Source organism: Aquarana catesbeiana, linkage group LG03, assembly GCF_042186555.1.
Source record: "Aquarana catesbeiana isolate 2022-GZ linkage group LG03, ASM4218655v1, whole genome shotgun sequence".
In the NCBI taxonomy this organism is placed as follows: domain Eukaryota; kingdom Metazoa; phylum Chordata; class Amphibia; order Anura; family Ranidae; genus Aquarana; species Aquarana catesbeiana.
The window spans coordinates 544,637,218-544,661,213 of record NC_133326.1 but is presented as its reverse complement, the minus strand read 5'-3'; the positions used below and the strand labels follow the sequence as shown (position 1 = coordinate 544,661,213).

The 23,996-nt window shown below is 42.1% G+C and overlaps 1 protein-coding gene across 5 annotated transcripts in view; it reads right to left on the bottom strand.

Moving 5' to 3' along the window:
- The window catches only part of TBXAS1 (thromboxane A synthase 1), a 198,645-nt gene that overhangs the window by 38,384 nt on the left and 136,265 nt on the right, over positions 1 to 23,996 (bottom strand). For all 5 annotated transcript variants that reach the window (XM_073621485.1, XM_073621486.1, XM_073621487.1 and 2 more), the window contains exons 2-8: positions 23,495 to 23,613; positions 20,062 to 20,155; positions 15,556 to 15,608; positions 13,867 to 13,963; positions 12,871 to 12,987; positions 6,365 to 6,453; positions 3,338 to 3,489 (exon numbers count right to left, since the gene is read on the bottom strand). In XM_073621485.1, the coding sequence (XP_073477586.1) occupies positions 3,338 to 3,489; positions 6,365 to 6,453; positions 12,871 to 12,987; positions 13,867 to 13,963; positions 15,556 to 15,608; positions 20,062 to 20,155; positions 23,495 to 23,577 (685 nt within the window). In that variant the 5' untranslated portion in view covers positions 23,578 to 23,613. The remainder of the gene's footprint in view (positions 1 to 3,337; positions 3,490 to 6,364; positions 6,454 to 12,870; positions 12,988 to 13,866; positions 13,964 to 15,555; positions 15,609 to 20,061; positions 20,156 to 23,494; positions 23,614 to 23,996) is intronic.

Sequence of the window (23,996 nt, the reverse complement as noted above, 5' to 3'; positions counted from 1 at the left end):
TTTAGTTTGCTCTGTGCACTGTGTATTATAAACTATTGCCATGTTTTTTAATAACATCTTGTTTACATATATTTCTCCTGCAGCCTTTTTGCAACCACTTCATGTTTATGTGCACTCCACCAATGGCTGCATAGCATTTCTAAGGATGGGTTTTCTGATGGTGACAACAGTGGCCCATGTCTGTGTGTGTTGAAACAGACATCAGAAATCTGTGTGCCAGGATGGCAACACATAGGCACATTTGGGGGACAGAACCTTGTAACCCTATAACAGGAAGTGCCTAAACAAGCTGCATATTTAACCACTTCAGCCCCGGAAGAATTTACCCCCTTCCCGACAAGAGCGTTTTTTGCGATTCGGCACTGCGTCGCTTTAACTGACAATTGCGCGGACGTGTGAAGTTGTACCCAAACAAAATTGACGTCCTTTTTCTCCCACAAATAGAGCTTTCTTTTGGTGGTATTTGATCGCCTCTGCGGTTTTTATTTTTTGCGCTATAAACAAAAATGAGCAACAATTTTGAAAAAAAAAACAAACACAATATTTTGTACTTTTAGCTATAATAAATTTCCCCTTTTTTTTTTTTTTTTTTTAAAAAAAGCAAATTTTTTCTCAGTTTAGGCCGATATGTATTCTACTACATATTTTTGGTAAAAAAAAACAAAACAACATCTCAATAAGTGTATATTGATTGGTTTGCGCAAAAGTTATAGCATCTACAAAATAGGGGATAGATTTATAGCATTTTTATTATTTTTTTGTTTACTAGTAATGGCGGCGATCTGCGAGTTTTATCGTGACTGCGACATTATGGCCGACAGATCGGACAATTTTGACACATTTTTGGAACCATTGGCATTAATACAGTGATCAGTGCGATTAAAAATGCATTGATTACTGTAAAAATGTCACTGGTAGTGAAGGGGTTAACACTAGGGGGCGATGAAGGGGTTAACTGTGTTCCCTGCTAGGTGATTCTAACTGAAGGGGGAGGGGACTAACTAGAGAAAGTTATGGATCGTGGTTCCTAGCTAAAAGGAATACACGATCTGTCACTCCTGTCAGAACAGAACACGGAAGTGTGTGTTTACACACACTCGTCCCTGTTCTGTGCCTCCTGCACACGATTGCTCGTGGCCGGCGGTCATCGCGGCCATCGGCCACAAGCATCGGCACCCCCGCTGTGCAGCGGGCACGTGCCTGCTATCCTGACCCCACGAGCCAACGTACAGCTACATGGTTTTGCACAGGGGAGCCAACCTGCCGCAGTATAACTGCGGCGGCTGGTCCGGAAGCGGTTAAAAAGATTGAAATTAACTTTTTAAAGTCCATAAGAACAGTCGTCATTAAATTGCGGACCGCAGTCGGAACACGGGCTGATTGACGCTCCTGTCTGGATCATCAGCCTGCCAGTCTAACGTTTCAGATCCCCACCGCTCAGAAGTCCTTGGTTGATGGGACCGCCGGCATCCCAGCAACCAATGATGTCGTGTGTGCGCCTGCCACCACCTCGCTATCTCTCCCAGCTGTCACTCCCTGCCTGCCCGCAAGGCATGGTTGATATCACGTGTGTGCCCATCCTCTTCGGCAAGGTTCTCAGCGCAGCTCCCATCCCCTGTAACTTGCTACCTCTGCCGGCTACCACTCCCTGCCTGCCCTCATGGTACGGTGTAAGTTTACTTCACAGAAATTTACAGGGGCATACTGATGGGCACACTTTATGTTAAGGGACACGCTGATGGGCACATTTTATGTTAAGGGGCACTCTGATGGGCACATTTTATGTTAGGGGGAACTCTAAGGGGCACAAAAAAATCTTCTTTAATATGTGGCATCTATAAAATAAAATAATATAAAATATGACACTAAAATAAAACATCTGCAAATGTTCTGACTTATTCTCAAGGTTATTGCATTAGATGCCCCCTTATTACAACACATATTCCCATTGTACAGTATGTTAGATGTTAGATCTAAAATGCCAATTCAAAACTGAAATGTTAGTCTAAATGGAGTGAGATTTATTCAACAAGTTAGATAATTATACATATTTACAGCTGAACTCCAGCCTTTCTGCACTAATGTACAGGATCCTCTCCTGTACCAAAATGACTTACTCTGAATTTACCAACATTGTGAGCTTCTCACAATCTGCAATAATAGGGAGGAGCAGAGAAGGAAAAATGTAAGCAGAATAAAATTCAGCTTTTTTTTTTCAGCATTTTTTTTTTCAGATCCTCAGAGTTCTTTGCCATGAGGTGCCATGTTAAACTTCCAATGACCAGTATGAGAGATTGAGAGCAATAACACCAAATTTAACACACCTGCTCCTCATTCACAGCCTGAGACCTTGTAACACTAACGAGTCACATGACACCAGGGAGGGAAAATGGCTAATTGGGCCCAATTTGGACATTTTCACAGGGATGTACTCACTTTTGTTGCCAGCAGTTTAGACATTAATGGCTGTGTGTTGAGTTGTTTTGAGGGGACAGCAAATTTACACTGTTATACAAGCTGTACACTCACTACTTTACATTGTAGCAAAGTGTAATTTTTCACTGTTGTCGCAAGAAAAGATATAATAAAATATTTACAAAAATGTGAGGGGTGCACTGACTTTTGTGAGATATTGTGTGTGTCTATATATATATATATATATATATATATATATATATATATATATATATATTCCTGTCACCAAAAGCAGTACAGTGTCACCATAGTGAGATTAGGACTTTTTTTTTCTTCAACACTGTGACTGCTTTTACAGCCATGATGGCTATAAAAGCATACATTTTGATGCTTTTTGGCTGAGTTCATGCAACTATTAAGTACTACTGTGATAGCTCTAATTGACCACAGCTATCACATGGTATAGGACAGCTGTGGACACAGCGTTCACATATTGCAAGACTGCATTGCCCCAAGGCCACACATAAGCTTCCGTTCTGGGAGGTTGTACAGGTTCATCCTCCCAGAACGCCGTTTGCCCTGCCTAGCTATTATGTACATTGGCTGGGCAGGAAGTAATTAAGGAATTGCACATGTTCTCCCATACAAGAAGAAAGGGACGATGTGATATTATTTTTTTATTATTAGTGAAGGCTTTTTGTAAATTGTATTCAATGTGCAGTGACATCAGCAGGCAGTGGGAGGATCCTCACATTTCTCTACTGCAGAACTGTGCAAAGCAGGAGAGAGGGGGAGAGGGAGAGGGAAAGGGAGAGAGAGAGAGAGAAAAAAGAGAGAGAGCTCTGTAGGAGGGCCTGAATGAGGTCAGATCTCTCTAGAAGATGGAAGATATTTGCCTTTCAGCCTCCCCTTCATAACTCACATGTCAGCAGGACAATTGGCTTTAAGGGGCTGAACAGGTCCAGGAACTTTTTGCTGTTTTGCACCAGCGGGTGATCTGGATCCTTCTGCGAGTTCACTTTTGTACCGAATGCAACACTGGCAACAATGTCCATCGTATAACAGGCATAACATCTACAGAGAAAGAAAAAAAGTTTTTAAAGGTGAGCGAGTACATTTTATTTCGTTTGGAGGAGTTGCAAAGATTTACTGAAACGGCTGATCCTAGTGGGACCTAAATCCAGGACTCTGATGCTACAAAGTCCTAATATGGCACAGGCATATTTACAGCATAGCAAATTAATAACAGCGCTATATCTGAGCTCTTCCCTGAAGATGCTAGTTGCCTGGATGTCATGTGGACCCATTGGCCTCAATACTTTGAATCACTAAACCAAAAGTAGTACTCAAAGAGGGATCAGAAGACTCTGTGTATGTTTGCTGGAAGCAGTGAATCTAGGCAATCAAAGTAACAAATTATAGATTGTATCCTGCACTCCTTCCCATAGAAACAAATAATGCAATACATAGGTGCTATTAAATCAAAAAGGAGAGTCATCCCATCTTCCCAAACCATGTGTATTATAAGCATAATGAAGTAAGCACACTCACAAACTAGATCATGCAAATAACACTGTATTAAGACACACTGTTCAGCTATCTTACACAGGATATAAGCATATACTGCATGTTATGTATGAATACAATGACTTAAAGTGCATCCGGAAAGTATTCAGAGTGCTTCACTTTTTTTTTGTTATGTTACAGTTTTATTTCAAAATAGATTAAATTCATTTTCCTCAAAATTCTACAAACAATACATAATGACAACGTGAAAGAAGTTTGAAATCTTTGAGAATGTATTAGAAATAAAAAACAAAAACATCTCATGTACGTAAGTATTCACAGTCTTTGCCATGACAATCGAAATTGAGCTTAGGTGCATTCTGTTTACACTGATCATCCTTAAGATGTTTCTACAACTTGATTGGAGTCCACCTGTGGTAAATTCAGTTGATTGGACATGATTTGGAAAGGCTCACACCTGTCTATATAAGGTCCCACAGTTAACCGTGCATGTCAGAGCCCAAACCAAGCCACGAAGTCCAAGGAATTGTCTGTAGACCTCTGAAACAGGATTGCATCGTGGCACAGATCTGGGGATGGGTACAGAAACATTTCTGCAGCATTGAAGATCCCACTAAGCACAGTGGTCTCCATTATCTGTGAATTGAAGAAGTTTGAAATCACCAGGACCCTTCCTAGAGCGGGCCACCCAGCCTAATTAAGCGATCGGGGGAGAAGGGCCTTAGTCAAGGAGGTGACCAAGAACACAATGGTCACTCTGACAGAGCTCCAGCATTTCTCTGTGGAGAGAGGAAAACATTCCAGAAGAACAACCATCTCTGCAGCACTCCACCAATCAGGCCTGTAAGGCAGAGTGGCCAGACGAAAGCCACTTCTCAGTAAAAGGCACATGACAGCCCACCTGGAGGCCTCCAGAGGCACCTGAAGGACTCTTAGACCATGGGAAACAAAATTCTCTGGTCTGATGAAACAAAGATTGAACTCTTTGGCCTAAATGGCAAGCGTCATGTCTGGAGGAAACCAGGCACCGCTCATCACCTGGCCAATACCATCCCTACATTGAAGCATGGTGGTGACAGCATCATGCTGTGGGGATGTTTTTCAGCAGCAGGAACTAGAAGACTAGTCAGGATCGAGGGAAAGATGAACGCAGCAATGTACAGTGACATCCTTGATGAAAACCTGCTCCAGACCTCTCTGGACCTTAGACTGGAGTGAAGGTTCATCTTCCAACAGGACCAGGACCCTAAGCACAAAGCCAAGATAACAAAGGAGTGGCTACGGGACAACTCTGTCCTTGAGAGACCCAGCCAGAGCCCAGACTTTAACCCGATTAAACATCTCTGGAGAGACCTGAAAATGGCTGTGCACCGATGAGCCTCATCCAACCTGATGGAGCTTGAGAGTTCCTGCAAAGAATGGCCCAAAAATAGGTGTGCCAAGATTGTAGCATCATATTCAAAAATACTTCAGGCTGTAATTGGTGCCAAAGGTGCTTCAACAAAGTATTGAGCAAAGGCTGTGAATACTTATGTACATGTGATCGTTTTTTATTTTTAATAAATTAGCAAAGATTTCAAACAACCTTTTATCACTTTTTCATTATTGGGTATTGTTTGTAGAATTTTGAGGAAAATAATGAATTTAATCTATTTTGAAATAAGGCTGTAACATAAAATGTGGAAAAAATGTAATTGCTGTGAATACTTTCTGGATGCACTGTATACAGCAAAAAATAGATGTACAATATGCACAATCTGTAGCATTAAAGTACAGCAGTGTTGCATACAAATTCTAGAAGCAGCATACCAAGAATAAAATGTAAATTATTTATTTAGAGCAGGGCCCTCTGATTCCTACTGTATTAAAGTGTATTGTATTTGTACTGCTTACTCTCAAGTTGTAAAGCGCTGCGTAAACTGTCGGCGCTATAAAAATCCTGTATAATAATAATAATAATTCAGCCAGAAAAAAATGAGGCGACAGACAGACATTTTGGGCTATGTGATAATCGTTTTCTCAAGGAGGACCTGTGGTCTGATGTGCCTGACACCTTTAAATATACAGCGGACCCCCTCAAGCCAACCCTTTGGCATTACTTATGACTGAGAGAAGTTGCAGCCTGCACCATCAATTACCATGATTTTCAGAAGTAGATAAGCAAGGGCAGCCATGTATAGCCCTTGTGAAATAGTTTACTTTAATCCCAATACCCAGCCTTACCCCTTAACCCCTAATCCTAACCTACCACATTCTGTAAACTGAAAATCTCCCACTATGAGCCTCTAACATAAATCTTACATCTTAATCTTAATCTGTGCAGAAAACAACCGGGGCCTGCAAGCTTTTACTGATACACATACATTCTTCTCAGGGCTGAAACAGCGTCCTAACCAGCCAAACACAAGCCTCCTATTATTACCTCTGGACATTGCACGCCTCTCCTGAGTCTGCATACTGCTGCAAATTACTGACCAGTACATCGCAGCCCTGGTTTATCAGCGGGCACATCTGAAGAGAAAATGACAGACATGGAAAGATATTTGAAGGGTCAATCGGTTTGGAAAAACTTGACATTTTTTATTCTTAGGAAATATTCATTGTGACAGTTTTGAACATTTATAAAAAACACCCTGACCGATTCGCAGGCTTTGTATTATTTTGCCCAAGAAGAAAAAAAAAAACAAACAAAAAAAAAAAAAAAAAAAAAGGAAATCCACTCTGTATCCGTTATTCTCCAGTCCCAAGAGCGGGGTGCTACAGAAACCACTGTAAATTAGAGTAGTTCCAAAGATCCCCCCACCTGCTAACTTATTTTAGACTCAGTGACATCATTGTTAAGTCTCCATGCTTCTCTATGCAATGCAAGCAAACCATGGCGGCTGGTTAGGGAGGGGTCAGCAGAGTGCTTTACAAACAGGAATGTCCGCATGTGCAGGTAGGAAGATCTCCTTTACAAGTAGGGTCTGTGAAGGAAAGGGAACAGAGCTGTTTGTGTACAGGGAGGGGCCAGAGGCTTGTGTGTTTACAGATGTGTATATATGCGAAGCTGACATGTATATAGGTGTGAGGGGGGAGCTGACATATATACAGGTGGGGGGGGGCTGACATGTATACAGGTGTGAGGGGGGCCTGACATATATACAGGTGTGAGGGGGGGCCTGACATATAGTCAGGTCCATAAATATTGGGACATCGACACAATTCTAAACTTTTTGGCTCTATACACCACCACAATGGATTTGAAATGAAAAAAAAAAAAGATGTGCCTTAACTGCAGACTTTCAGCTTTAATTTGGTGGTATTTACATTTAAATCAGGTGAACAGTGTAGGAATTACAACAGTTTGTATATGTGCCTCCCACTTTTTAAGGGACCAAAAGTAATGGGACAGATTAATAATCATCCATCAAACTTTCACTTTTTAATACTTGGTTGCAAATCCTTTGCAGTCAATTACAGCCTGAAGTCTGGAACGCATAGACATCACCAGACCTTGGGTTTCATCCCTGGTGATGCTCTGCCAGGCCTCTACTGCAACTGTCTTCAGTTCCTGCTTGTTCTTGGGGCATTTTCCCTTCAGTTTTGTCTTCAGCAAGTGAAATGCATGCTCAATCGGATTCAGGTCAGGCGATTGACTTGGCCATTGCATAACATTCCACTTCTTTCCCTTAAAAGACTCTTTGGTTGCTTTCGCAGTATACTTCGGGTCATTGTCCATCTGCACTGTGAAGCGCCGTCCAATGAGTTCTGAAGCATTTTGCTGAATATGGGCAGATAATATTGCCCGAAACACTTCAGAATTCATCCTGCTGCTTTTGTCAGCAGTCACATCATCAATAAATACAAGAGAACCAGTTCCATTGGCAGCTATTCATGCCCACGCCATGACACTACCACCACCTTGCTTCACTGATGAGGTGGTATGCTTTGGATCATGAGCAGTTCCTTTCCTTCTCCATACTCTTCTCTTCCCATCACTCTGGTACAAGTTGATCTTGGTCTCATCTGTCCATAGGATGTTGTTCCAGAACTGTGAAGGCTTTTTTAGATGTTGTTTGGCAAACTCTAATCTGGACTTCCTGTTTTTGAGGCTCACCAATGGTTTACATCTTGTGGTGAACCCTCTGTATTCACTCTGGTGAAGTCTTCTCTTGATTGTTGACTTTGACACATACACACATACACCTACCTCCTGGAGAGTGTTCTTGATCTGGCCAACTGTTGTGAAGGGTGTTTTCTTCACCAGGGAAAGAATTCTTTGGTCATCCACCACAGTTGTTTTCCGTGGTCTTCCGGGTCTTTTGGTGTTGCTGAGCTCACCGGTGCGTTCTTTCTTTTTAAGCATGTTCCAAACAGTTGATTTGGCCACACCTAATGTTTTTGCTATCTCTCTGATGGGTTTGTTTTGTTTTTTCAGCCTAATGATGGCTTGCTTCACTGATAGTGACAGCTCTTTGGATCTCATATTGAGAGTTGACAGCAACAGATTCCAAATGCAAATAGCACACTTGAAATGAACTCTGGGCCTTTTATCTGCTCCTTGTAAATGGGATAATGAGGGAATAACACACACTTGGCCATGGAACAGCTGAGCAGCCAATTGTCCCATTACTTTTGGTCCCTTAAAAAGTGGGAGTCACATATACAAACTGTTGTAATTCCTACACCGTTCACCTGATTTGGATGTAAATACCCTCAAATTAAAGCTGAAAGTCTGCAGTTAAAGCACATCTTAGTTTCATTTCAAATCCATTGTGGTGGTATAGAGCCAAAAAGATTAGAATTGTGTTGACGTCCCAATATTTATGGACCTGACTGTATACAGGATTGGGGGGCTGAGTGCGTACAGGTGTTGTCAGGGCTGGCTCAGCCCTTCCTTCTCTGAGCTGGCCGCTCAGCTGTCGGCTAATTGCCAGCTCTCTTCTCCTCCCACAGTTAACCAGCTGTTGTGGATCTGCTTGTCAGTCCCGCCTACTTAAAGATGTCCAGCTCACTTCCTTCCTGCCTTCGCCTTGGTCACATCACAAGAAACCATCTCCTGTGTTCCTGTTTAAAGACTGGCTTTGCCGACATCCCTTCTGGCTCCTTATCCTGCTTGCTGTTCCTCTACTTGGATCCCTGACTTCTGGCCTGGCTGATTACTCGATCTGGTTACTGAACTCTGGCTTGGCTGACTACCTGATCCGGTTACTGGACTCTGGCTATGCTTTGACAACGCTTACTTTATTTACCTTTATATTTTTATTAATAAACAAGTGTGATTTTACTGTACTTCTGTCTCAGTCTGGTTCATGGTTTCTGACAGGTGTGAGGGGGCTGACATATATACAGGTGTGGGGGGGGGCTGACATATATACAGGTGTGAGGGGGGGGCTGAGATATATACAGGAGTGAGGGGGCTGACATATACAGGTGTGAAGAGGGGGGCTGACATATACAGGTGTAAGGAGGGGGACTGACATATACAGGTGTAAGGAGGGGGACTGACATATACAGGTGTAAGGAGGGGGGACTGACATATACAGGTGTAAGGAGGGGGACTGACATATACAGGTGTAAGGAGGGGGACTGACATATACAGGTGTAAGGAGGGGGACTGACATATACAGGTGTAAGGAGGGGGACTGACATATACAGGTGTAAGGAGGGGGACTGACATATACAGGTGTAAGGAGGGGGACTGACATATACAGGTGTAAGGAGGGGAGCTGAGTGCGTATTCGGTGGGATGGCCCATGGGCAGGCCCTGGGGAATGTTGGTTGTCGGGCTGGGGGGGGGGGGGGGTAGGCCTAAAGCTGTGTAAGGGGCCCAAAAATTTCTGATGGCTGCCCTGATGCTGAGCATCCGTGTTTGAAAGAACTGAAATCGGTTGAATGTTAGGGGTGGTCCATGGACAATTAGGCCAGGTAGGAAAGGGCTAGATGATGCTGCATACCCTCCAGCCAGGAAATTTAGCAGACTCTGCTTAACTTGCTGCAGTTGCTAATGCACAACATGAAAAGCTCAGAGTGTGCAGTGAAATCAGAGCACGCCATTTCCGTACAGAAAGAAGAGCCTGTACAACTCCTCATTACTGAAGGGAAGGCTGAAGTAAGCTTTTTTTTTTTTTTTTTAATTAATATCTCTTTATTTGAAAAAGTTATCCGATACAGCATATACAACAATCACATCAAAAAAAGATAAAGAAAAAGAAATATACAGATAGGGACTGCCACTAAAATCGCCAGCTCAATAAGATCATCAATTACTCCCATAGAATTCTCTACATCCAGTATATACCAATTCAAAAATATCCATAAGCTGTAACCTTCAAGAAGGGAAACATAGAAACAATTTCTTCATTTTCCCCTATCCCCCCCCCTTCTCCTCCCCTCACCCGTCATACATCCTCACACATACCCTACATCCCTCACGTCCTATGCCATCCTCGCTCCACCTCTTATCCAACTCTCTCCCAGTCCAACCATGCTTTCCATATTTTCTCAAATTTATTATAATTACCCCTTTTCTTATAGATATACTTTTCCCTACAGACCACTTCCCTTACTGCATTTTCCCATTCTGTCAATGTCGGGGCCTCCTTCCTCTGCCAATGCTGTGCGATAAGCTTTTTTCCCTGGAACAAGCATCTATCTCTTGCCGTCTGTATATCCTTTGAAATCCCTCCCTCCCCCTTCAAGCCCAGCAGGCACTCCCTCGCCTCCACCCTCAGCGATGTCCCAAACACTAAGTTTATTTTCCCCACTATCCCTTCCCAATATCTATGCAACTTGGGGCAACGCCAGAACATGTGGATCAAATCCCCATGTCCCCCTCTGCATCTCTGACATTTCGCATCGGGTCTCTTGCCCCACTTGAATAGCTTCATAGGTGTGTAATATGCTCTGTATAACAGATACAGATGAGACATCACTTGTGAAGGAGAGAGAGTGACCCTGGGACCCAGCGCCAAGACTTGATCCCATTGATCGTCAGACATTGTGCCCACATCTTTTTCCCATCTAGCCCTGTTTTTATTTTCAACCAGGCCTTCCTGAGCTGCTGCTTTCAAGCACCCATACATGTCCGAGATCAGACCCCTTGTGGATCCCGCATCGATCAGCTTTCTCAAAGAGGTCATTTCGCACCACACTGGCATTTCCTTCCCAAATTGTGCCTCCAGGGCATGCCTGAGTTGCAGATATCTGTAAAATGACCTGTTGGAGATCGCATACTCCTCTACCAGTTCCTGAAAGGACTTCAACCTCCCTGCCCTATATATCTGTGCAAGGTAGTGAAGTAAGCTTTAACCTATCCCTAGGCATGATAAAACACCTAACCCAGCCCTGAACCCCATAAGATTTGACACTTACATTTACAATAAGATAATCCCTTGTGGTGGGTTCACACTTGTGCGATCACAGACATTGCATGTGATTCGCACCGCATTGCTGTGCGGATCACATGCAATGTCTGTGCGATGCAAATTTAGCCATACAAACTGCATGGCTCAAATTGCATGGCATTCGCACCAAAATGGTGCAGGACACTTTTTTTGTTCACACCTATGTGAGCCAGTTCCTGCACCATTTTACACGTCGCACTACGATCTGAAAACCGATCTGGGGATGTCATTAATTTTACAGCGACGCCTGCAGCGGTTCACAGATGTCAGTGTGAACTGTCGGCGATTCAGGTGTGATGCAGGAACCCTCACAGGATTCGCAGGGTTTCCCGCATGTTAATAAAGAGAGCTAAAGTGCATTTAGTATAAATCATTTTGAATTGCACCCCAATGTGCAGTTACATTAGCAAGCAATGGACCCACACTGCATCACACCACTGGTGTACTCCATTAAAAATAAAGGATTATGCTACAATGCCATTGTATTCAAAATAAATAAGTTGCCCTAACGCTGCATACCCTAATATACAATAACACCCCCTATTCTGAAGAGCTATGGTTAGTCTATGTGCCAGTTGGTTAGTATTGGAGATCTTAAGTGGTACAGGCGAGATAAGGTATGTGATCACAAATCCATCCAAGAAGCGCAGTAACGTGGAGCTAGTTCAGACTACCCGACCAGTTTCCTTCAATAGAACATCATCTGCCCCAGTTGGGTAGTCTGAACTAGATCCACGTTACTGTGCTTCTTGGATGCATTTGTAATCACATACCTTATCTCGCCTGTTTATATCATTGATGTAAGTGTTCTACCTTTTACAATAAAACCCATAGTTGATGGTTTTACACTATGTGGTGGCCTTTTTCTTTTATGAATGGTGGAGTCCATGATTGGGTCCGGTGACAAGGCCAAACAGAAGCTGACCTCACATGTTGTTTCCTGAGAGTGACTGGATGGTGGCCTATGCTTCAACGGTCTAATATATCCTTAATTTCAACATTGATTTTTACCTAAACACTTATAATTTCATTTCACCTGTTTGGACTGTTTTTTTTTCCCCTTATGGGTTATTTATTCACAATGCCATTTCACATATATGGACTTTTTATTGATTTCAATTTATAAATTGTATTTATATTTATTGTTGTTTGCACCTAGCACTATATTTTGCACAGTCAATGTGTTATACTTACTGTTTGCAAACTTGCACAATTTTCTAATACATACACACAATATGGATTAGCGCTGCACTTAATATATCCATTATCCACTCAAATTTGTCTGATTGTAGTGTTTGCAGTTTTTCCTAATCTGTTGAGTAGCGCAGTGCACATTTTGAAATTTAAATTTTTTATACCTAAAGCTCCAAACAAATAAACTTTTAGCATTAAGTAGTTATCTGGGTCTAGTCAATACTGCATTCCTCATCCACCAAATCAAGTGTCACACTTTATGTCTTCCAGTCTGAAAACCTTCAATGAATGTCCAGCACTAGCTCCCTCACCGGTCCCTAGAAATAATCAGCGGAGGGAAACTCACTTCTTTCATGCGAGCCGCACTAAATGAGGGTGTGAGGACACTGCGCACACGCTTCCACGTTTCATCCCGCAGACACAACAAGCTGTCACTCATCGGCTTTGTGACCAAGTTCAGCTTCTGCAGAGTTTTTAGAGGAAAGAAAGTTAGAAAAACCCAACAGGGTCACCGAACAACCAAATCTATGAAGGTAGAATCCAGCGACACAACTGGATGTTCCCTCTAGTGGTGACAAATCTCTACATGAAATATAATCAGGACAAATATAACACAGCAAGTAAAGATGTGAAAACATAAAAAAAAACATTATAATCATGTTGCATAGCATTATATTTAATTGGATACCAACGAGGTGAACTTCTTTCATGCAAGAGATGCTCAGAAAACGACTCCCTTCAAATGTTTTCTCATATATTAAAGCTAAACCCCTAAACAAAAATGTAATATGTTGCAGCTTACCATTTTTTAGATGTTCTGGCTGCATTAGTTTTCTTTTCCCTTTATTTTCACCTGGCGATCCTGCCAGTAACACACTAGCTGTTTAAGGGTGACAACATTCACTCATCATACTAAATATAGGGAGAATCAGAGTTGTCACCCTAGTGCAAGACTTTAGAGCACTTTCCCTTCTCCTATTCTCCATAATATATAGAAAGAGGGAAGTTCTTTAATCCTCAGAGATAGTTAGGAACAATGCAAACCAATAAGAATGCAGAACAAGCAGAGTACACAGGAAATTATCAGCTCACAAGATTTCTGGCAGGATTAATAGGCATTTTTTGCACCTATCAAACAAATATATGAATATTATATTTATAAGACAAAAAAGAAACCAAATAGGAGAAGTTCATCGTTGGGGTTTACAATGCCTTTAAGTACAGATATGTCACCGTTCTGGGTGGAGTGTGGTATACTACATGAGAACATCCTGCATTCATGAACCACAATTATTGAGAACATACTTCCTATTAAAAAGGACTATTTTCAGCGATAACTTACCATCCTGTTGGTAAAATTTGCAAAGTCCTTCTGAAGAACTTGCTTAATGGCTTCCGGGTCCGATAACAGAACCATCGGACGTCGACCCATGTAGTATCTATAATACACACAAAAAAGATAAGAAAGGAGTTTCTGCATGGTATTTCTATACACTCCCTGTATTTTCCTGCAGGTGACCTGGTCTTCTTCCACCATACAAACACATGCTGATAGGCTACCTGCTTACTATAGCTGGTATAGGACTGTGGAGGGGTCATTAGAGTATAAGCACCTCTGGTGCAGAGACGGATATGACTGGTTCATTGTTCTCCGCACAGCACTGCTATATAAATATATAATAATAATAATAATAATAATAATAATAATCATTGTGTGTAACTGTGGTGGCGATATTACAGTGTAAGCTCCTCTGGTAAAGAGACTGATGTGAATGGCTAAGCGTTCTCAGTACAACGCTGCAGAATATGTCAGAGCTATAATAAAGCCCAACTTTGAGAACTAGATAAAAACAACCCTTGCAGTGGGACCCCCCCCCCCTCACTGCAAGGGTTAAATGCTTGTTATGTCTAGGGGTACAGGAAGAGGCTGTATTACTAAGGCTTGGTTCACACTGCAGTGATGCAGGAACCCTGCAAATCCAGTACAAGTTCCCGCATCGCATGTCTCCTGCAGGCAGTTCACACTGCCCTATGCGAACCGCTGGGAGTGTCAATACAAAGTTAATGACACCCCCAGATCAGCTCACATATCGCAATGCAAACTCTCAATTCGGACAGTGAACACCCATGGGATCCAATTCTGGTGCAGACTAAAAAAAAAGGGTCCTGCACGAGTTTGGACGGAATGTGATGCAAATTCAGCCATACTATCTGTATGGCTTGATTTGCATCGCACAGACATCACATGTGATTTGCACAGCAGTGCGGTGCAAATCACATGCAATGTCTGACATCGCAGCAGTGGGAACGGCCCTTACTGTATACCTCGCTCCAGCACTCTCATCTCCCTGAAGCTCTGATTCATGCACAATGCAGGACTATTAACCCTGCATTGTAAATAGAGGAAACCGTGGAACTGTGGCAGAGGAAAGGCTTAACAGCACCGGTCGCTTAGCTGGAGGGACCCTGCTAGATAGAGCGAGGAATAAGGTAAGTATTAAGCTAGCCATACACCATACAATTTTCCTATTAAATTTTCTTTAGATTTACCTTCAACTATGTAGTGCAAGGGCTTGCCTGATTGCATACAAATTGAAAGTTTTTAGGTTTTACTTTTTATTATATGGTTTTGGTAAATCTAAAGGAAAGTTGTACAAGAAAATTGTATAATGTATGGCCAGCCTTACTCCTTATCCATGCACCCTTGGGCGTAACAAACATCCAACCCTTGCTGTGCAGGGGGCCCCACTGCAAGGGTATTTTTTTGTTGTGTCCAGGATTTGATTTTAGTATATAATAATGGTGTATGACTTTGCTGGGACATTAGAGTGTAAGATCCTCTGGTGCAGAGAGTGAATGTTTCAGTGTTCCCTGAAGAAACGCAGAAGGAATTTCAATATTGCACTTCCTGAGCTCCACTCAAAACTGACAGCTTCGAAAAGGGGCTTTGATCAAAAGAATTGAATCATTTTGATCTGAGAGCTTAATGTAGATATAAAAAGATTTACAATTCCATCCAATCAGTCCTTACCCTGTAATTGGTCCGTATGTTTTTATTATCTTGTTGGCTCCTTCCCAGAATCCCTGCACAATGACAGTATTAAAAGACACAATATTTAATTTAACACATACTAAAATAATACAGCTGATTCTGTTGTATCAAGAGGACAGATTTGTGTCACCTTCCTGGACAATTAAATAAGTTTGTGTCAGAGTATAGAAAAACATTGCTGAAAAGCAGAGGTAGTTAACCTCCCTGGTGGTATGATTATTTCGGATTTTAGGTGCTGGAAGCGGTACAATTATTTTGCATGGAAATTTGGCGTTTTATATTGTAGGCCTATAATTCTTAACAATAATACACTTAAATCTGTCCACCAAGAGTCTAGTAGATATCCCGGGTATGATGAAGTTTGAAACACAAAATCATAAATTATAATATAATACATAAATATAAACAATTAAAAAAATAATAATAAAATAAATTTCCCCACGATTCACTATAGCTCAATTCTGCAAGTGTTCTAATTTACTATCGCTGTTTTCTAGCTGTCTAAAGCCACTTTTGACGTAAAGGGACACTTTTTGGTTGCTATGGACAATCTCAAGTTTCCAGGCAGAAAGAACAGTATATATAATATAAAAGTGCATGCAGGGCACTGGGCAAAGCATTAGGGACAAAAGGGATGTGAAATGATTTCATACAGTAATGTAATCTGTAAGATTACGGTACTGTATGTGTTATGATTTTTTAATTTTTTTAATTTGCCGCCGCGCGTTGCGACGCTCGCAGGGAACGGAGCCTGGCACAGAGAGGCTTCGGAGGAGGATAGAGCTCGCAGACACTGCGGGGGGACATCGCAGGATCCTGGGGACAAGGTAAGTAACCTGCACCAGGATCCTGCAATGCAATCCCGAGTATGGCTCGGGGTTACCGCTAATGGTGCTGAAATTTAACCCCGAGCCACACTCGGGTATACCGTCAGGGAGGCTACGAAGAAAATACAATGGGGTTGATGAACTAAAACTGGAGAGTGCAAAACTGGTGCATGGTAGCCAATCAGCTTCTAACTTCAACGTGTTCAATTAAAGTGGTTGTAAAGCCTAAACATTTTTTTAACCTTAATACATTCCTTGTATTAAGGTAAAAAAATGTTTAGAAGAAATTAGAGTAGAAAAATGAACTTTATAGGCACACGTGTATATTAGTTTAATAGGATTGACAGCACTGGGAGCCAATGGCTCCTGGCGCCCCAGCAAAGCCAGAGAGACCTGAACGTGAGGGGAGAGAAGAGCTGCAGACGTGCACAGCGATGGATCGAATGAGGGCTTAGGGTAAGTAAAAGGAGGGGGGGATGAATGGAGATTGCTGACACCTAAACATTTTTTTTAACAAAAAAAACATGAACTATGTGTATCATCACAGGGTGATACTGTGGATACACAGGTAGCAGTGTGCCAACGTCCCAATATTGTTTGGAAGAAATTACAGTAGAAACATGGACTTTATAGGCACACGTGTGTATTAGGTAAAAAATTGAAAGTTTTTAATAGGATAAAGTTAAAACCATTGTATACAAACACATTAAAAAACATATAATTGAGTGATCTCCAGGACTCTCATAACACCTCTAATACATATATGTATACCACATGTAACAAACACAAAGGTTTGGAATACGTAGAATGATATAGATCCAGTGGTTGTTTGGATACGTGGAGAGGTTGAGTCGTGTTCAGAGGTCGCTCAGAAAATCGCTCTAGATGTTACGCACATTGATTCGCTTCTTCGGGAGCTTGCGTATCTAATAAACATTTAGGAAGGTATTATAAGAATACATCATAATATCCAGAAAGAAAACATACTTATATATACATAAAAAGATGATAGTCACTCTGGTGAGGCCCAACAATGCATGCAGCCCAAAAAAGTAGCCAAAGAGGGGACAGGAAACAGGGCCCCACCATGTGGGGACACATATATATATATATATATATATATATATATATATATATATATATATATATATATATATATATATATATATATATATAGCAAGGTAGCATATTCATAGAAAAATATATGGTTGAACATATGGCCAATGTGTATTACTTTATTGTACTCTCTACTCTGTATACATTTATACATTGTTTACTCTGAAACTAGGGAACTATTCTCTTGCCCCGTGTTCATAAATCATTCATCATTTATAAATTTCATTCATAAATCTATATATTTTGTTATTTTGTGAGAACTCTTTATCTATGTAAATATTTATTTGTAAGAGTACAATAATGCAATACATATTGGCCATATGTTCACCATATATTTTTCTATAAATATGCTACCTTGCTATATATAAATATGGGTCCCCACATGGAGGGGCCCTGTTTCCTGTCCCCTCTTTGGCTACTTTTTTTGGGCTGCATGCATTGTTGGGCCTCACCAGAGTGACTATCGTCTTTTTATTTAAATAGAAGTATGTTTTCTTTCTGAATATTATGATGTATTCTTATGCTACCTTCCTACATGTTTATTAGATATGCAAGCTCCTGAAGAAGCGCATCAATGCGCGTAACATGTAGAGCGATTTTCTGAGCGACCTCCGAACACGACTCTCCACGTATCCAAACCACTGGATTTATATAATTCTACGTATTCCAAACCTTTGTGTTTTTTACATGTGGTATACATATATGTATTAGGGTTTTATAAGAGTCCTTGAGGTCACTCAATTATATGTTTTTTAATGTGTTTGTATACAATGGTTTTAACTTTATCCTATTAAAAACTTTCAATTTTTTACCTAATACACACGTGTGCCTATAAAGTCCATGTTTCTACTGTAATTTCTTCCAAACAATATTGGGACGTTGGCACACTGCTACCTGTGTATCCACAGTATCACCCTGTGATGATACACATAGTTCATGTTTTTTTGTTAAAAAAATGTTTAGGTGTCAGCAATCTCCATTCATCCCCCCCTCCTTTTACTTACCCTAAGCCCTCATTCGATCCATCGCTGTGCACGTCTGCAGCTCTTCTCTCCCCTCACGTTCAGGTCTCTCTGGCTTTGCTGGGGCGCCAGGAGCCATTGGCTCCCAGTGCTGTCAATCAAAGTCAGTGATGAGGGAGCAGGGGGGGCGGGCCGAATCCCACTGTCTATTTCAATGGAGGCAGCAGCAGAGCTCGGGTATGAGCATGCAGGAGTGCTCCCATAGGAAGCGGCTTCCCATGGGGGCACTGGACAGAGGGGAGGGGCCAGGAGCGCTGGCGGCGGACCCGAAAAAAGGAGGTTTGTGGCCGCTCTGTGCAATTCCATTGCATAGAGCAGGTAAGTATAGACATGTTTGTTTTTTTTAAATTTACCTTTACAATCATTTTAAGCTTTGACAACTAAAAAAAAAATGCAAGCCGACTGGTTTCTATGCACAACTGCACAAGATTTTAAACTCTCCAGTTTTAGTAAATCAACCCCAGTGTGTACATGAAGACACAGAGGAGAACCAACGTTCTATAATGTCAGTCATTCCAACTGGCACTTCTTGATTACATGTACTCGCTTCAGTATAAACTGTACGTCATTGCTCTGGACTGGATTCCTGATAGTGACAACAGTAAATCATATGCTTTGGCATGACTATGTATAGTCTCCACCAGGGGTGCATGTATGTGACAAGGTGACGCCACAACTGGAAGACATGGCTAGTGTGTTGTCAACCCATAACAGGAAGTGCCTGAATAAGGATCTTCATGGCAAGACCATTCATTGGGGATTTTAAAGAAAGCTGCAGATTTATCAATATTGAAAATTACATTAAAGCTGAACCTATACCTGTTTATGTTTTGCCTTCCCTGGTTTCTGCTGTTCCCCCCCATCAACAAGCTAGTGACATTTTTCTAACTAAATCCTTTCCATTTTCATTACTTATCTTTCTAGATTCAGTGGTGTCATCACTGGGTCTCAGTGCTCTTCTATGCAATACAGACAGATCATGGCATGTGTGTGTTGGTGGCAGGGTGCTGCACATGGCTTTCTGAAGGCATCACAGCATCCTGCCTCAGTACTCCTCTCAGGTAGCTAAAAGGCTGGCTTTTGGGAGGAGTTAAGCAAATATCAAAATGCTTTGATGGGTGGGTGTCATTCTACAGTGGGTGTTCTATGGCAGACTGAATGTGCATGCAGACCATCCTGGGTAAAACTCACATATGATGTTGATCCTCCATGATCAAATAACGGAGATCCAATGAATGAAACGGGAAGGCCAGGAACAACCAAGCTTGGGTGGGAACTGCTAGATGATTCTGGATGTCCTCTAGCCAGGAAATGAGAGGAGCTCTATCTGACTTGCTGCAGTTTCTAATACATATTGTGCAGCAAAATCAGGGCAGGCAATTTCAGTACAGAAAAATAAAAGGAAAAAAAGCCTTGGGATCAGATCTACTTTAATGCTAACCATAATCGCACTTCATTGGCTGAAGCATAGGGACGTCATTGCTCAGTGAGTTCCTATACGATGAATAGGTACAACTGACCTTCTGAAAGAGCAGAACATTCCCGATAAATGGGATTGGCTTCGGATGTCTTATCCCCATCTTTTCCAACTGCGAGAATGCCGACACAGAATACCTGAAGAAAGAGAACCAGTCATAATATATGCCCATCAATGTGCCCCTTAACATAAAATAAGGGGCTGATTGGAACACCTGATGTTAGGTGGCACTGTGATGGGGACACCTGATGTAAAGGGGCACTCTGATGGGGACACTCTGATGGGCACACCTGATGTAAAGGGGCACTCTGATACGGACAAATGATGTAAGGGGGAACACCGATGGGAGACACCAGATCAACATCGGAAGAAGTTCTGGACAGCCGCACTCCAAAAAAGTTTTTGCCTTTTATTCAAAAAATATCATCAAAAATACATGGCACAGCAGAACGGACAAAAGAGCTTACGCGTTTCACACCACAGTGCTTAATCGTAGCTTGATTAGGCACTGTTTGTAGTGTGAAACGCATAAGCTCTTTTGTCCGTTCTGCTGTGACATGTATTTTTGATGATATTTTTTTAATAAAAGGCAAAAACTTTTTTGGAGTGCGGCTGTCCAGAACTTCTTCCGATGTTGATTGCTATATGCATTGCCAGCACCTGGGCTTCTTAACTGGAGGAGAGGTTTTCTACCTTTGTCTGACCTACCTGGAGCGGTGATATTCCCTACCCTATGTTGATTTTGGGAAACATCAGATGTAAGGGGGCCTTCTGATAAATAACCCAAATGCAAGGGGGCACTCTGATGGGGATACCTGATATAAGGGGGTACTCTGGTGTTGGCAACTGATTTATGAGGGCACCCAATGTAATGAATTACTCTGGTAGGGGCACCTGATGTAAGGGGGGACACTATTGGGGACATTTACAGGGTATTACCAGAGTGTGTGGAGGAAACAGTAAAAAAAAGCGCCAGAGAGTGTGGTTTGCGCCAAAAAAGGAAAGACGATGCGTACAATCTTTCATGGCACAGACTTGTGATTCAGACCTCGACCGGAAATTTCTTTTAGTGACTGGACCTCTTTGAATTTTAATTCACTATCCCTGCTATAGAGCTTATCAGCACATATCCCTGTTACAACACACATGGCTGGGGGCCTTGGAAGATCCCCAGAGGCGTGGACGATATGCAGAGTTCAGGTCATGATGAGGCCAACAGAGCAGTAAAATTACAAAAATTGCATTGTATACGAAGTAGAAGAGATAAAACAGCTTCATTCACAGCAGCCTGGTTGGGAATACAACCCACCTGGATCTCCTCTCCAACACAGACATGGCAGGTTTTGGTTCACGCTTGTCTTACCTTATCAGGATCAATTTGCCGGAAAGTCACCAGGGGGCCTGGTCAAAGCGCTACCCCCTGCTGTGTCCTCCCTGGCCGCCACGGAGAACAGGCAGAGAGACTTCTGGGTAAGTGTCTTATGTCCTCCAGCAATGGCAACAGTTAAAAGTATTCTACACTGTTAATTGTTTTTGTTTTTTTAACTAGTTATTAGAATGGCTATATTACTTATGCTGTTTGTTTGCCTTACCTTGTGATGACTGATTTAATCCCCTATGTCCATGTATTGCTACAGCTATGTTGTCCCTATTTGACAAGGGTACTGGCAACTTCCTGTTCCGGGTCCCACAGCATTCAATGTGTGCATCACATATGGGAATGCTAATGTAATAAAATGAAAAACTCTAGTAGTTGTATCAGTGAGCTCTGTCTCTGTGTGCCTGTGAATGCTCTGCCTGTGTGTGTCTGCGTCAGATCTTCTTACTGCGTAGCTCTCACCTGCACCAGCACTTGACTTAGGGATCCAGGTGGGTTATGTAGTTTCTTACCAGGAAATATTAGTTCTCACACTACAGACAGAGGTCCTGCAATAACCTGTGCAATGCCATGCTGCATATCTCATGTTTGAACACAAACAGAAACGTAATTTATTCAACTATAGGCTGTGTACAGGGCAACAAATTACACCATGAAATGTCATGATCTGAACATGAGGAGGCCCGAGCCATGGTGATCTAGTATGAAAGTCACCATCATTGCGTATGCGCACCATGCAAGCACCCATTTCCACTTTTCACCAGGGGTCTGTCCAACAATCCAGCATTTCCAATATGTGGGGATACTAGTGCATTGAAGCCCCTGCTCTCATTTGATGCAAGACCGCTACGCAACTTCTCAGCTTTACCCATCTGCTGCTGCAATTATTAGAGGGTCTCACTCTCCCTAATGAATTTTCTTTGTGCTGCAGAAAATGCACCGTGGAAGATAGAAAGCTGTGAATTTTGGTGTTTCAAGCTGTCAACATGTGTCAATAACTTCAATACCAGTTGAGTGTGGAATGTCCTTTTAAATAACAGCGGTCTACTGTTCCTGTTGGAAGTTTAACTTAGACACATCACCCGCTGAATGGTTGTCACCCTGGTTTGCTTCTTATCCTGGAGATTACCAGTAGCCTCTTGTACTGAATGGCCCCCGAATTTGAGCCTGTGTGGCCAGTGTGTTCTCAGTTTCCAGTTCCACCCCCTGAAGGAGGAGAGTTTGGCACAACACAAAATCGGGTAACAAAAAGGCCCCAGTCTCGTCTTTAAAGTGGTTGTGAACTGTTCCATATACCAACTGAAGTGACTGGCCTCAGGTGATACACAGAGATGAAACAAATCCTCCTACATACATTGTACCTGTTTATCTGCAGCCCTTGCTTCTCTACAGCCGCAGAACACATCGATCAAAGGATGTTTTTCAGTTCCAGCAAGCAGGGGATCTGACGTCACACACTGCACAGCATAGAGAGAGCTGAGTGTAATCTAAAAAAAGTGGGGGGAAAGACCACCCCCCCACACACACACACACACAGTCTCATAGGGAAACATGCACAGCTAAGGCTGTAAATCACCTTCTCTGTGCTGGAGGGAGAGTCAGGACTGTCTCCCCAGATAACCTGCCAGAACTGACTAATGCAGCTAGCAGGGGGAAGAGAGGATATAGAAATCACACTCAATGCTTTGAATTGAGGCTAGTATACACTACAGAGGTGTTTGCTCTGTTCATTTTTCATTTCAGAGGTTTACAACCACTTTACGTACTATGAGAAAAAATCTACTCACTAACAGTTGCAGTGCATCATCCTGCAGAGTATTAACAGATCACAGACTAAAATGCCCTGTTGTCTGCCACTGCCCTTTAAATTCAAAAGTCCACCCAAAACTTTAAATTTCTGCTTCTTCTGCATGTCTCCTATAGTGTCTCACTCCTCCTGCTGCACTCACTAAATTTTAAAACAAATTAAAACTCCAACGGGGGAGAAAAGCTGACTAATGGCTGCAGCAGGGGGGTGGAGCTGGGAACTCTAAGGCAGAAAATTCAGTCCCTGATAAGGAGGCAGGCAGATTCACACTTTTCTTTGAAGAACACTCACCAATACAGCAGCCCCAGGAAACCCAGGGCCAGCGCCAATGTCACTGTACAGCCGTCCATCCAGTCTGACCATTCCCCCGTCATGTCTCTTTGGTTCCAGCAGTGGTGTCCACCCGGCTCCTACAACAGATAAAAATAGAAGGTCAGAGTGGCTGGGAAGTCTCCACAGTGACACAGGATGGGACAGCCATCCTCTATAAATATTTATACACTTCCGCCCGTCACTCTTGGATGCCGGACTGCAAGAACATGATGAGTAATAAAGTAATAAAAAAACTATGTAATCAAATGAGAGCCTTGTTATCATAAGAGACACAACTTCCAGTCCAGAGCCACATCCTCTTCTATAGCATCCCAAAAAGTGATAAACATTGCAACTGTGGCAACTCATTCCATACCAAGAGTCACTAACTAAATAAAAAAATAAATAAAAAAAGACAACCGGCTTTGTCATTTTAATTTAGTCTATGGGACAGATTGAATACAACATATAGGGGTTTATT